General features: G+C 37.8%; 1 protein-coding gene across 1 annotated transcript in view; it reads right to left on the minus strand.

Moving 5' to 3' along the window:
- Window positions 1-2,936: 2,936 nt before the first annotated feature.
- Window positions 2,937-13,417, minus strand: part of LOC111320901 (uncharacterized) — a 50,992-nt gene continuing 40,511 nt past the window's right edge. Inside the window, exons 35-47 of the mRNA XM_088724410.1 lie at window positions 12,940-13,266; window positions 12,192-12,446; window positions 11,764-11,963; window positions 10,496-10,835; window positions 9,263-9,388; window positions 8,524-8,646; window positions 7,767-7,892; window positions 7,295-7,417; window positions 6,927-7,052; window positions 6,081-6,199; window positions 5,388-5,491; window positions 4,245-4,625; window positions 2,937-3,759 (exon numbers count right to left, since the gene is read on the minus strand). Of these exons, the coding sequence (XP_088580536.1) occupies window positions 3,597-3,759; window positions 4,245-4,625; window positions 5,388-5,491; window positions 6,081-6,199; window positions 6,927-7,052; window positions 7,295-7,417; window positions 7,767-7,892; window positions 8,524-8,646; window positions 9,263-9,388; window positions 10,496-10,835; window positions 11,764-11,963; window positions 12,192-12,446; window positions 12,940-13,266 (2,513 nt within the window). The 3' untranslated portion in view covers window positions 2,937-3,596. The remainder of the gene's footprint in view (window positions 3,760-4,244; window positions 4,626-5,387; window positions 5,492-6,080; window positions 6,200-6,926; window positions 7,053-7,294; window positions 7,418-7,766; window positions 7,893-8,523; window positions 8,647-9,262; window positions 9,389-10,495; window positions 10,836-11,763; window positions 11,964-12,191; window positions 12,447-12,939; window positions 13,267-13,417) is intronic.

A 13,417-nucleotide genomic window follows, 5' to 3' on the forward strand; every position in this document is an offset into this window, starting at 1 on the left:
GTTAACGTCGTAATTCTAATGAGTCCCATCCAAGTGTTTCAATAAGTTCTGTTACAATGCTTTCACTGCGGTAATTATTCATGCAAAATCTAGGGGCTTTCCTCTGAACCATCTCAACAGCAAAGGTGTCCTTCTGATAATATGGGTCCCAGATTTTGCTCGCGTATTCCAACTTTGGATGAACAATTGAGTTATAGAGAGTTTCGTTGACATTACGAGAACTGTTCCAAAGATTTCGTTTAACCAATCCAAGCACTTTGTTCGCGTTTCCTGTGATGTCTGAAATATGATCAAACCATTTTAACTGAAGTCCTTCTTTAAGGTAACACCAAGATAAGTTATGGAGTCCACTTGTTCGAGTATCGCATTGCAAAACGTATAAGTTCTTGTTGGGGGATGTCTTTTGTTAGAGAAACAGATAATTTTGTATTTCGATGGGTTAAAGCTCATTTGCCATTTATCCTGCCATTGCTCGAGACTAGAGAGGTCGTCCTGGAGATTGATTGTATCAGTGTCAGCTGAAATGACTCCATAAACTAGGGCATCGTCGGCAAAGAGTCTTGTTTGAGATTTAAGAATGTCTGGCAAATCATTAATGTATATTAAAAACAATAAAGGGCCAAGCACTGTTCCTTGCGGTACCCCAGAAATAACGGGAGAAGACTTCGATAACTTTCCAGAACATATGACAGATTGGCAACGCTTAAGTAGACATGATTCAAACCATTGTAGTAGATTTACCCTTATGCCATAGTAATTTAATTTACTCAAGAGCCGTCTGCGAGGGACCTTGTCAAAAGCCTTTGCGAAATCAAGTACAGCAGTATGAACTGACTTTGAAGCGTTTAACGACCTAGCAATATCATTGATAGTTAAAAGTAATTGCGTCACGGTTGATCTTTTAGCTCTGAAGCCATGCTGAGTATCTGTAAGAATGTTGTACTTCTCCATATGCTTCATAGCAAAACTATGAATATAATGCTCAACGACTTTACAGGCCACACAAGTAAGAGAGACGGATCTGTAATTAGTTGGATCTGATTTCTTCCCTTTTTTAAAGATGGGGCAGATATTAGCTTCTCTCCATTGGTCAGGTACTGTACCCATGTCCACTGATTCTTGAAAAATGTGTGTCAACATCGGAGCTATGATCCCAGCTTTCTCCTTTAGGAACCATGATGGTATGCCATCTGGCCCGCTGGCTTTGTGACGGTTCAGAGAATTAAGTTGTTTTGCCACTCCTTCAACCGTAATCTTAAGAACACCGATACCTGGTTTGGGATCAGCACCCATGTCTGGAATAGTAGATAAATCCTCCTCGGTGAAAACGCTTGTAAAGTGATCATTTAAAGTCTCTGCTTTTTCCTTATCATCAGAAATTATGTTCTCATCTATTTTAAGGTCTGACACTCCAAGATCGTCTTTTTTCAAGTGCTTTATGTGAGCCCAAAACTTTTTTGGGTTTTCTTTCAAAGATTCTTCAGAGAAATCAGCATAATATTTATTTCTAGCGGATCTTAGTCTTCGCTTAATAGATTTTTGGTATTTTTTTAATTTTGACTAATCAGATTTGGATCTGATTTCTTCGCTTTGTTATAAAGTCTTTGTTTTTTCCTTGTTTGTTTACGCAGTGAACTGTCAAACCACGGAAGGTTAAACCTCGAGCTAGATAATTTATTAGGGATGCAATCATCCATAATAGAGGTTATATCATGAACAAATACTTTCCATTTTCCATCAACTGATATGTTAGTGGGCAAGTTCTCAAACTGGGTAGCAAAGTTTCTAAGCTGCTGGTTTAGCTTTTCTTGATCAGTGCGTTTTTGTATGTAAATCTTACGCTTGACTAAACTCTTTTTCTTTGGTGCCAAATTAACCGTGAATGAGACAATATCGTGGTCGCTGATCCCAGGAGTAATTTTGACATTATTCACAGTGGTGTTATTATTTGTAAACACCAGGTCCAAGGTATTTCTTGTATTGCCGTGAATTCTGGTGGGTTCGTTTACTAGGTGTTCTAAGTCATATTCATTTATGATTTCTGTAAGCCTCTCAGAGGTTGCGGCATGATCAGAGTCTTGGTTATTTTCCCAGGAAATATTAGGGGCATTAAAATCGTCTCCCAAAATGACACTGTTGGCGTTCATCAAATTACCAATTTTGGACAGAGATACGTCGAGTTCGTTTAAACTGACTATATCTGACGAGTGCGGGCAATAAAAAGATCCTAATAGGATAGACTTGGACTTTTTACCTTGTAATTGGCATTGAGTCCATAGAATTTCACAGTTAGAGTCAAAGTCATCTCTGTGGTTGATGATATCTTTCTTAACAGCTTGGAAAACACCACCACCAGCCTGATTCATTCTGCCTTTGCGAAAAACATTAAAGTTGCTTGGAAAAATTTCATTGCTGTTAATATCCAGGCGTAGCCACGATCACCCAAGATTACCCAAGATTACCCAAGATTACCCATTACCCAAGACTGTATCTGGTTTTCTCTTCTCGATGACTGCAGCCAAATCGCAACTTTATTTCGCACACTTTGACAATTTATTAATAAGACCGACAACATGGCTCGTTTATTACCTAAATGTTTTTCATGGTTCTTGGAAAGTTTGGAAGGATCATCATAAAAAATACCTTACGTGAATAATGAGAAAAGTGAATCACTGAGTATGTATCTGTGTAAACATTTCCCATAAAGCCATTGGATTTCATGGTTCATGCTTTTCAGGTGTCAACGACTGTCAACGCTTTTGCAATCGAGTATTGTAACTACTGTTATATTTTATGTTACGAGAGTGACATGTGCTTTTGGAACATCACTAACCAGAAGGGTTCAGCAGGACACAGTTCAATCCACATTTCTTTAGTTTTCTTCTGGGTGCTTTTTTTTACTCTTAAATTAGGTTTTGTACCTAGTAATGCTATGATTTTAGATCTAACGTAACAAGCACTTTTATTAAATATCCATCAAAAAGCGTTAAAAACACCATCATACATATAGATTAGATGTACTGAAAAACCATTACTTTCATACATGTTCCCACTTTACACCTAAATGACAATTGTGAGATGAAGAAGTTTGGTTTACTAATTTACATGTATGATGCAGACACACGGATTCATGGGCGAAATGAGCATATAAAAGGTTGAACTGACGCATTAACCACTGCATGTCACTAAGCTTTATTTTAAATTTTTTAGCATACTCTTTGAAGAATTTTTCTACTCCGAAATTCTAATTATCATGGGCTAGGCATCTCCAAGCGGTACTAAATTCGTTTCTGATTGGCAAATTGCCCCGTTTCACTCTGTGAAACTGCATTGATTTGCATACCAATCTAGAGATTAATTTTCTCCACCACCCTTATTTCATTATACTGGGGGAAAACGAACACTGTGACTTGCACTAATATAACTGGACCGCCTTCCCATTCGACTAATATAATAAAGCCATTGTTAGTAACAAAAGAAGTTAGCAAATGCATATAAATCATCAGTCCATCAGGAACTTAACTGCATAGATACCTATTCTAAACTACTTAACCCTAGAAAGATATATGTAAAGAGATGTTTTCAGTTTAAAGCACTTAAATGGCTTCGTTATCCCTGTCAAGGGCTTGTTCGTTGGTAGAACCTTTTTCTTCCTCTCGTTGATCGTCAAAATGACCCTTGACTCTATAAAGTTCGACGTCGTCGTCTTTGTTGTAGGCAACCATCTTTATGGGCGTCACTCGTGTTGAATTGCAGTTTCTGAAACGTTACAAGCCGACAGAATATAAATATGATTATTTACATGTTCTCCTTTTTACTAGACCTATACGAAATTCCAAGACCTCACTTTTTCGGTATCGGGTGGTGTCACATTTTCGACAACTAATTTATGTTCTGCAGGTTCAAAAACGGAAAAAACGGAAAAGGGCTGATTTGATTATAGTAAAACAGAAAAGAATTTATCGTATGTAAGTGACAGCAAGGTTGAGGAAAGTATTATCGTCAATTTCCTTCTCTATTAGCGCAAGTGTATGAATGACAGCAAGGTCGAGGTAAGTCTTATTACCAATTTCCTTCCCTGGTAGTGATTATGGTATAACAAAGAAATAGCTTACAATCCTTTAAACATTTTTTCTCGCATGTGAGTGGTCAAAATGCACTATGTGGCCGGATTGGGTCAAAGGGTCTCGTTTTACACTGGTATCAATGAAGGTGCAAAAGTGGCAAAAGTGAACGAAACTCACTTGCAACATCCCAGAACACAAAGTATGATGATCAATATGGCCCCAGTTGTTGCTCCTCCAATAATGAAATACCGTTTTGATATTTCTTCATTATCAATTTTTGGAGTCTCAGTGAAACTGCTCTCGGTAGAAGAGTCGAGGAATGCAATTGTTAGGCTAACTACTGTCACGTCCAGGGCTTTTTCCAACTTTTCATGTGATGTTTCGATGACTGTCAACAAAGTGTTTTTATCCAGGGCAGAACGAGAATCAGCAGCCACTCCAGGTGGGAACTGGACGTAGATTGCAACTCGAATCTGATAAAGATACGTGGTTCTCTCTGGATAACCGGGAAGAAGGTGAACTTGATCTGATGTGAAAAGGACGTAGTCGAGTGCCCTCCTGAAATCAAAACCATATAATTCTTTCTTAGCTTGAAAGAGTTTGAGCATCAATTGAATTTGGCAGAACAAATGGTCATGGGAGAAAGTCATTAAAAAAATTCATCTTATTTTGCAAACATTAAAATATATATTTTTGTCATGGTTCAATAAAAGTGATTTCTGTGGTCAAATGTGCAATGTATGTTCAGTTCTGGGCCCAGTTGTTCTAAAGCCGATTAGCCTTAACCCAGGACAAGTTTAATCTGTGTTTCTTTAATCATTTCCTTTCTTTCCTTTTTTGAAAGCCTTTTTTCGGATATTTTTTTAATATATTTTTAGAGCATCCAAGCATCAAATTTTATTCAAAAGGAGTTATAGTGAATATTCTTTTGAAAGCTTTCAGATCTTTTGCTCTGGGATATCTTAATAACAGCTTTGAAGAACCCAGCTCTGCTGCTAAACTAGCTACGTCAATAGTCAATTTCATGTGTATTTTTTACTTGCAAAATGTATTGTGTTTTTGAAGCATACCTCAGTCTTCTTTATGGACAAAACGAAATGTAATGAAAGAGTAGCTAATTTCTGAATTACCACTGGCCTCTTTTTAAAAACAAGCCCTGGTGCTTATCCTTTCACGTAATTATGAGTTTTTCATTCATATGCAAATTAAACTCGTTTTCATACGAATAGTTAAGCACCAGGCCTCGTTTTGAAAAAGAGGCCAAAAGTAATTGGAAATGGCCTATTTAGTTGTGACTAGGCTTGGCAATGGTGCGGTAACCTTTTTCGAAGTCTTCTGGTTATGCAGTCCCTGCTTTCCCCACAGAAAGTGGTCACAGAATCTGCAACTGCTCCTTTGAAGACTTGCTCTACGGGTAGGGTCCACTAAATAATCGTGAAACAACAAGGTTTTTTTCATGGTTTGTAACATAATCATTTTCAAGTAAAACACAAAAATTAAATTCTGTGTTTAATAATCATAATGGTTAATTCGATAAGATGCCTCCCTAGGGGAAAGACAAGTTTCTTTTCTGCCTTTTTCAAAATACTGGGGGTTTTTTTATTTGTTAAAGTTTTTCAGTATTGATTTTCCTGAAGGCTATTCAACTTATTTAACCTTTCAAATTAGATTTACACTCATCCACCCAGAAAGGCCCCCCAACAACTTTTCTTCTTCAGCACAGAGAAATTAATTTATTTCATCCAAACCACTCTCGATAATGCTGATCATCGCAGTTTGTAATCTGGCTTTTCATTAAATTTTCAAACCTCTTCCTCTCTAACCGCGAGGAGTAAAATGAACGAGAACAGATTGACTGTCCTCATTGTCTTTTTATAATGTAAAGAATTAAAATGGACGCGAGAAGATACGAAAAGTTTAGTCTCACTGAAAAATTTTTGTCATTGACATCCTCTATCTGTTTGTGACTTTAATAATATATTACTCGTGTCGCTTTCGAGTGGAAGGCAATACCTGAGATAAGTTCAGTCCTTCAAAAGTGATAACAATCGCTTGACGTTTTTCAATTAAGGACGGATTTTGTGGAGTCGGTGCGGGCGGCGGAGGAGGTGGTTTTTCATCTTTATCAAGACCTTGAGTAAAAGTGAAAATAAGTAAGTAACATCATCACCAGAGAGGTCGATTCGATATTCGAAGTTGAAAAGGTAGCCCTTTGGAATGATCTGAGCTAAATATATATCCCTAGTCTCATTACAGGAAATATATGGAAGTAAGTTTTAAATTTTCTCCACGAATAATAATTGTATATGATCGAGTGCTTCCAAAGTGGTCCTACCCACTTTGGTTCAACATCTCTTGCGATATTAATTTTGCAGCATTCTCACCAAATCTTAAACAAGTTTTAAAGCTGCTTTGTTAAACACGGTTTAAATCTGTTCTCTTCTTAGAAGCTACTTTAAACCTATGTTTGTCGACTTCAAATTAAGCACATTGAAGATACAAGTTAGTGACTACTTGAGACCTATGGAAAAGAAAGGCGATTTTTCATCTCTGTTTCTGAGTTTTGCTCACTTAAACCCAGTTTAACTAAAAAGGTTTTGTCGGTGTCAATTGGGTATAAGCCACACCTCATCCTTACAAACTCCGTTCCTGTCACAACAATATCTATTTTCAAATCCTTTCCTTTGGGAAATTTAGTCGTGTGCAACTGAGGAAAAAATGTTTAAAAAGTCATTAAAATGTTCTTGTTTATTCATTAAATGCGTGGTTAAGCCACATTTATAGCCACACAGGTATAGCCACACTGCATATCAAATTTATCCTGTTTTATTAGGGAGATATGAACACGTGCGGTCTCACCTTTGCAAGTATTGTCAATCCAATAGAGTCCCTCTTCACAGACGCATTTGTAAGAACCTTGAGTATTTTTGCAACGCTGTGACGAATCCTGACATTTAAAGGTCCATTGCAAACACTCGTCTATATCTGAGAAGATAAACTAATGTCGGTATGTTTGTAAATGAAATAAGGAAGATGGCAAATTTTGAGCTCGGTAAAGAAATAGAGAAAGATGTTGTTCGTCTTGTCACGAGCGTAGAACGAAGAACAGCTATTCTATTTACAAACATGGCGCGTTAGGGGGGGCGGGAGAGGGGGAGAGAGAGAGAGAAGGAGTAAAAGTACTTTTTTTTCTCCGTGGTGATGCCTCAGTTCTACCTTTACTCTACCTATGCAAGTAACATTATCAGCGTCCAGTATAAAGCCGTCCACACAGGAGCATGTATAGCTTCCTTCCGTGTTGCTGCATTTATGATTACATCTATCCTCGTTCGCTGCACATTCATCAATATCTAATGGAAAAATGGATAAAGTTTAAGCTGTAGTAGAATTACTTGTAACCCTCCAGTCTAACACACAGCACTGAGAGTAAACGATGCCTTTCAAAAAACATACATCAAGGAGAGAAAACACAGACTTTAAATACGTTTTTTAGAACACAAATAAGGCACTCAAGACAGTCCCTTCTTCTTAAATGCTTTTGCCACTGTCTCTACTGATTAATATCTTTTAAATCGCTGCACCTACATCATTTGGTGCCCTATATCTTTCTTTCAACTCCAACTGAGGTAGTTGACTCTCTATCCGTATACTAAACGGCCTTAGTTGGTTTTTCTCCATCTGTCATACACTTACACCTACCTTTGCAAGTATTTCCATCGCCTCCAAGAAGATAGCCTCGTCTACAAGCACATTGTTGAATTTTGTTTGAACCATAATAACAGATGTGCTGACAACTATGTTTACCTTTCTGACATGGAGAATCAGCTGAAATGAAATGTTTTATGCTAGTTATATGTATATTTTCATAAATTATATTGTCTGTTACTAACAAAAAACATGTACAGGATCAAACGATTTGTATCCTACAACACATAAGAAACATTACAATAGATGCTGACATCACTTACAATGGTCACGTAACTTACGCGTACTTGTAACAATTATAAAACTAACAGAGAAACTGATTAAACACTTTTAAAACGGAAACTTATAATACACTTACCCTTCCTAACAGCATTCACTAAGTGATGGATAAAATTAATTAAACATCTTAGAAAAACAATGCCGATCAGGGTAACCTAGGTTACAAGGTAGGTAACCGCCTCCCGTTTAGCTCAATGGATAGAGCGCTGGATTGTTGTGCGGGAGGTCGAGGGTTGGGGTAGGACACGTTAATTTCCCACACACGAGATTACTGTGTGATGGATGTCCTCCCCTCGGGTGGGATGGGTGGGTTAATAGAGGGCCACAAGATTATCAGTTTAACTAAGTCTCTCTCTCTCATTTTTTCACGCGATTGTAAACTACGATCAGTAATCACATACCATCAGTATTTGCATGTCCAACGCGGTAATTCAACACCAACTGCGAGTAAAGCTATCTAAAATTCACTTACGTAAACAGTTTTTGGGATTCGAAGGGTCCACTTTGAAGAAATTGTCACAGCTACAGCGGTATCCACCGTTGGTATTTTCACACTTGTGCATACAGTCGCCGACAGGAATGCATTCATCTACGTCTGATAAAAAAAAAGAAAATGAAAAAGGAGTTATACCTAGAGTTATACATCTGAGTCCGATCTTTCGGTTGTACAAAATTTTTTAGACCGATGTCATAAACGCCGTTTTATCTCATTTCCAGTTTTTATTAAGAACCTTTTAAACAAACAAGACCGAAACATTTTGAAGAAACTAAAATCAACGGATTGCCACCCCCTGAAAGACATCATTCCTGTCCAAAAGACATCATTCCTGTCCAAAAGACATATGTACATAATCTTAGGAAAAAAGGCTGCGCACGCCAGAAAATTAATACACAGCGCTTTATGAAAACCTTCGTAAATAGGTTGATATTTAAGCTCCATTTATTGTAGTGACAGACTTTTTAATTCATAATATGTATGTAGATTTCTGTTGTAGTTTTTCCGAAGTCACTGTAACATAAGATATGTAGTTTTATCTAATGATGGAATAAAGAATTTATTATTATTATTATTATCATTATTATTATTAGATAGATAGAAGTTGCGCGGGTAAAGTTTAGATCTGCTAAGCAGAGGTCCACTAAAATAGCCACTATGCATTAGAGTCCACTCAGAGATGTAATAAGAGAAAACGTGGGGTTTGGCACCTTACCATCACATTTCTTCTGGTCAATGTTGAGTAAATATCCTTTTCTGCAGCTGCATGTGAACGAGCCTGGTGTGTTAATACAGAATTGACTGCAGCCGCCGTTCGACCCAACTGAACATTCGTCAAAGTCTGAAAAAAGGAATCGTTATATTTGCGTTATTGACCAAGCTTGAGGTCAAGACGGCTGGATATTAGCCGAGTTCTTTTTTTGCGTTTTTATGGACATAAAAATGCGAAAAAAGAACGAGGCTAATATCCAGCCATCTTGACCGAACAAGCTTGGTTAATAAAGGATTTATTATATTGCAAAAATATTTCACTTTATTAAGAATGAATAGTTAAGAATAATTTGTCTACTTCGAGAGCCAGGAAAGAAAGCCTACTCTGTTTTGTGGCACAACAAACCCACGAGAGTCGTTTCTGTTTTCTTTGTTTTGACTATCTCCAACCTCTTTTTGCGTGTCCATCGCCGAAATTTTCCAAGAATTACGAACGTAGTTTTAATTCATTTTTTTTTTCATGCGCGGGATCAATACGGGCAATCCCGAGCGGGCAAGATGGGTCCATATTGCCAGCTCGGGTAGCCAATCAGAACACAACATTCGCTTCATCTTGCCCAGGGGCGCTGCGAGCGATGTAATAAAAGCTAATATCGTATCATTTGTGGGTTACAGGAGAATATAAACTTCTTTAAGATCAGAACTTTCATCCTCTGATGAACACTTTCGGATAATGCAACATTATTTCGTAAGTTGGTGTTCTATTGTCGCTGCTAAGATGCTCTGAATCTTTAACCCTTAGTTTTATTTGCTGAGAGGCTTTAGTGGTCACATAATTTCGGCCATTTCCTATTCGAGAAACCCGGGGTGGTATTTACTAATTGGATTCGATTCTCGTTAAAAAAGTTTTGCTGGATTCAGGTCGATGGAGCCTGTCATGTACTGTAGCTAGGCCACACAAACAAAGAGTCAAGGTCAGCTGAGTAGTCGACTCAATGTTCATGATTTCCTCCTCAAAATTTACATTCTTTTATAGTTATTTTATAAATTTGTATTGATATTTTTCCCCTCGCAAATTTATTTTCCTTTTAGGTGCTTTGATTGATGTGTCCTTTTTCTTAACATTTCAGCAGAATTCACGTCTTCTGTGAAATTGGACCATGGATATGTTTGCCTCTTCGCAAATACATATGATTTGAGCTCTGATAGCAATCCATTAAAGATGACACATTCAAACCTCGACATTTGGATCCATCTCCAGTGAATCCACTAGGACAAGGTCCACATTTGTAGCCAGATATATTTGCTGGAGCGGGAAGGTCGATGCATTTTACACCGGGGTAGCATGGGTTGAGATTTGCTTCACATGCGTCAAGATCAGTTTCGCAGAACGTTCCTGTATACCCATTTAAACAACCACATTCAAGTACATTCATCTTATTGCTTTCAAACGTTGAGTTTTTGTCGCTGGCTGACTGAAGGCAAACGCCATTATTATGACAAGCACAGAGATTAATGATGGGCCTCAAGAATGCTGTTGCTCCCTGATCGTCTGTTACCACGAATTCTAATTCAATCTGCAAACAGGAAAGCCTCAGTGGAAAATACGACCTTCCCTTTGTATAAGAGAGACAGAGACACAGCCAGACACTATGATATGGGCTATAGCCATCATGATTTATAACAATGCAACACGATAAACAATAGCGATACATGTAGCTAATACCTTAGCGTGGTAAGTAATGTTAGTATCTTATGTTAGAATTGCAAATAATGTTGCATTGTAAATAATGTTAGTATTGCAAAAATAAAAATAAAAAAAACGAAACAAATAAACAAAAAAAACGGTGATAGTACTAATTAGAAACCAGTTCGGTTTATAATTAATGATGACAATAGGACCATATAGAGTCCAATGCGGACTGTAATCATACGAGTGATTGACAAAATCAGACGACCGCCAAGCGGGAGTCCCATTTGTCAATCACGAGTATAGTTACAGACTGAATTGGACAACACGAAGTAACGTTACCAATTAATCATAACCATAAACATTTCCGATAAAAGGAAAGACATGTAGGAAAAATATCTCCCATAGAGATAATTTGCAAAAAAAAAAAAAAAATTCCTCCATTCTGGAAATTCCCTAGTATTTAGGATAATTGGTTGATTCCATGGCTATGGTGATCAATTGTGCGATTGGCGGATTTAGCTAAGCAGACTTAGTATAATTGAGTACTTTAGCTGTCCAATTACAGGTGCCCGATTACAGCCAACTGTCCGATTTCACCGTCTGATTACAACTCTACAGACTAATTTCTGAAAAATAACGCTGCTGATGCACAAATTACATTTGAAGGAATTGTATTGGTTATGATTTTAAGAGATATCAATGGCAGTTATGATTAATTACTGAATCATACGAATGATCAAGTGCCCAGAAATATAATTTTGCATCCAAATGTATTTTCGAAGGAAACAATGCGGAATTCAGTGACAGAATACCTGTTCGTTTGTCCCGTTCCACGAGACTGCCACAGAGTTCGAAGTGTTCTGTAGTATAGCTGCACGGGGTAGAACGCCGAAAACAGAGAATACCAAGGTATCGTTGTTTGGGTCTTCTGCAACCACAATCACACTTATACTCTGATTCACGGTGACGTTAACCTGGGAGAGTTGTGTGATGAACCGGGGTGGATAATTTTCTGTCAGAAAGAAAAGATGGTTTTGGTTATCTTACGAGACTGTTACATTAAAATTAAAACTTTACTACACTCAACGCTTGGTCCAGTATCAAAATATTTCTAGCTTTTGGTGCGTTCAGTAGCTAACAGTTCGTCGAAAAGCCCATTTTGGCCTCTCTAAAATCTTGAATAAGGCACAAAAACTCGAATTCCGGCGACCTTTCGCACAATCTAATTGAGGTAACTTACTAAGAGAAGATGACTCTTTTTCCAGTGTAGACGACAGTGCTTTGGTGCTTGCACCCATTGAAACATCCTTTGTAGAGGCGGAGTCAAATAGGCAGTTGAGATCTCCTTGGCAAGCTTCTTCTGCCTGTTTGCGTAAGGTGTCATTTGGGAAGGAAAGGTCTTCTAGAAACATTGGGACAAACGATGTATTTTCGAAAGTTTTCAGGCTTTCCCCTGGTTTGTATGTAAATAGTGTGGACCTGTTGTCTACCTGCCCTATTAAGGAGAAAAAGGAGGAAAAGAGTTAATATGACCGATTTTTTTCCTTCCCAATCTAAGGATTACTAGAGGGGCCAGTCGGATTACCTAAACTTTCCTTGAACTCTTCGACGTCTGTCAACTGCGGCATAATGAACAGTAATAACTCGAGCTTCGTAAGTGAGCTTGAAATGCTCACTTTCTTATAGCTGGATAACTAAGGTAGTGATAGCACTAAAAAACTGTCTTGTATAGTGTTGTACTAGCCTTTGTTTCACCGACTAAGTTTAAGGGGCACTAACGCTTGGTGGCAAAGCGCAGATTTTCGTCAAAGTTTGAATCACGTAGGTACATAAAACCTACTTAATGTGGTGTGAGTGAACAGGAAGGATTTTTTTTTTCAAACAAGAAAGCGATACTAACATCAAATACAATGGTCACCTTGCAAAGTACAATAATAGCATTATCAAAGCAAATAAACCTCACAACTAAGCTGGAAAACTTCACTCACAAAGGAGACCAAAATTGTAATGAATGTCCTTGCTGTTTGCGCTTGATGGCAAAATGGTTCCATTGGGCGTCAAAAAGTCGTCTTCAGGATTATCATTCCATGTTCCGAGCAGGCCCTTTGTTTGATTTTTGAAGCTCTTTGGTGCAGCAAGTACAATTGAAAGTGCTCCCGAAGCAGCTTTAACTGTGACTGATATTCCCGATGGAAAAACCATCAAGAAGGAGTTGTTGTCAGGTTTGGCAACAGCAACAGAGCCACTAAGTGTAACAGATTCGTTTGAAAGGCTAGTGTAATTAAAGGACTCTCCATCAACCAGCACGCATATTCCTGTTGATAGAATAAGTCGATAAGATCTATGACAAGCACGCGTGCTGACGGAACAATTTATTTTCACTTATTTCGAAGAATTATTAGAAGAGCGCAAAATTAAAGGTTGCGATAAAATTGACGAAACTTTCAGAAGGCAGAAGATTTGTAA

The sequence above is a fragment of the Stylophora pistillata genome, chromosome 6, assembly GCF_964205215.1.
Source record: "Stylophora pistillata chromosome 6, jaStyPist1.2, whole genome shotgun sequence".
NCBI classification, from domain to species: domain Eukaryota; kingdom Metazoa; phylum Cnidaria; class Anthozoa; order Scleractinia; family Pocilloporidae; genus Stylophora; species Stylophora pistillata.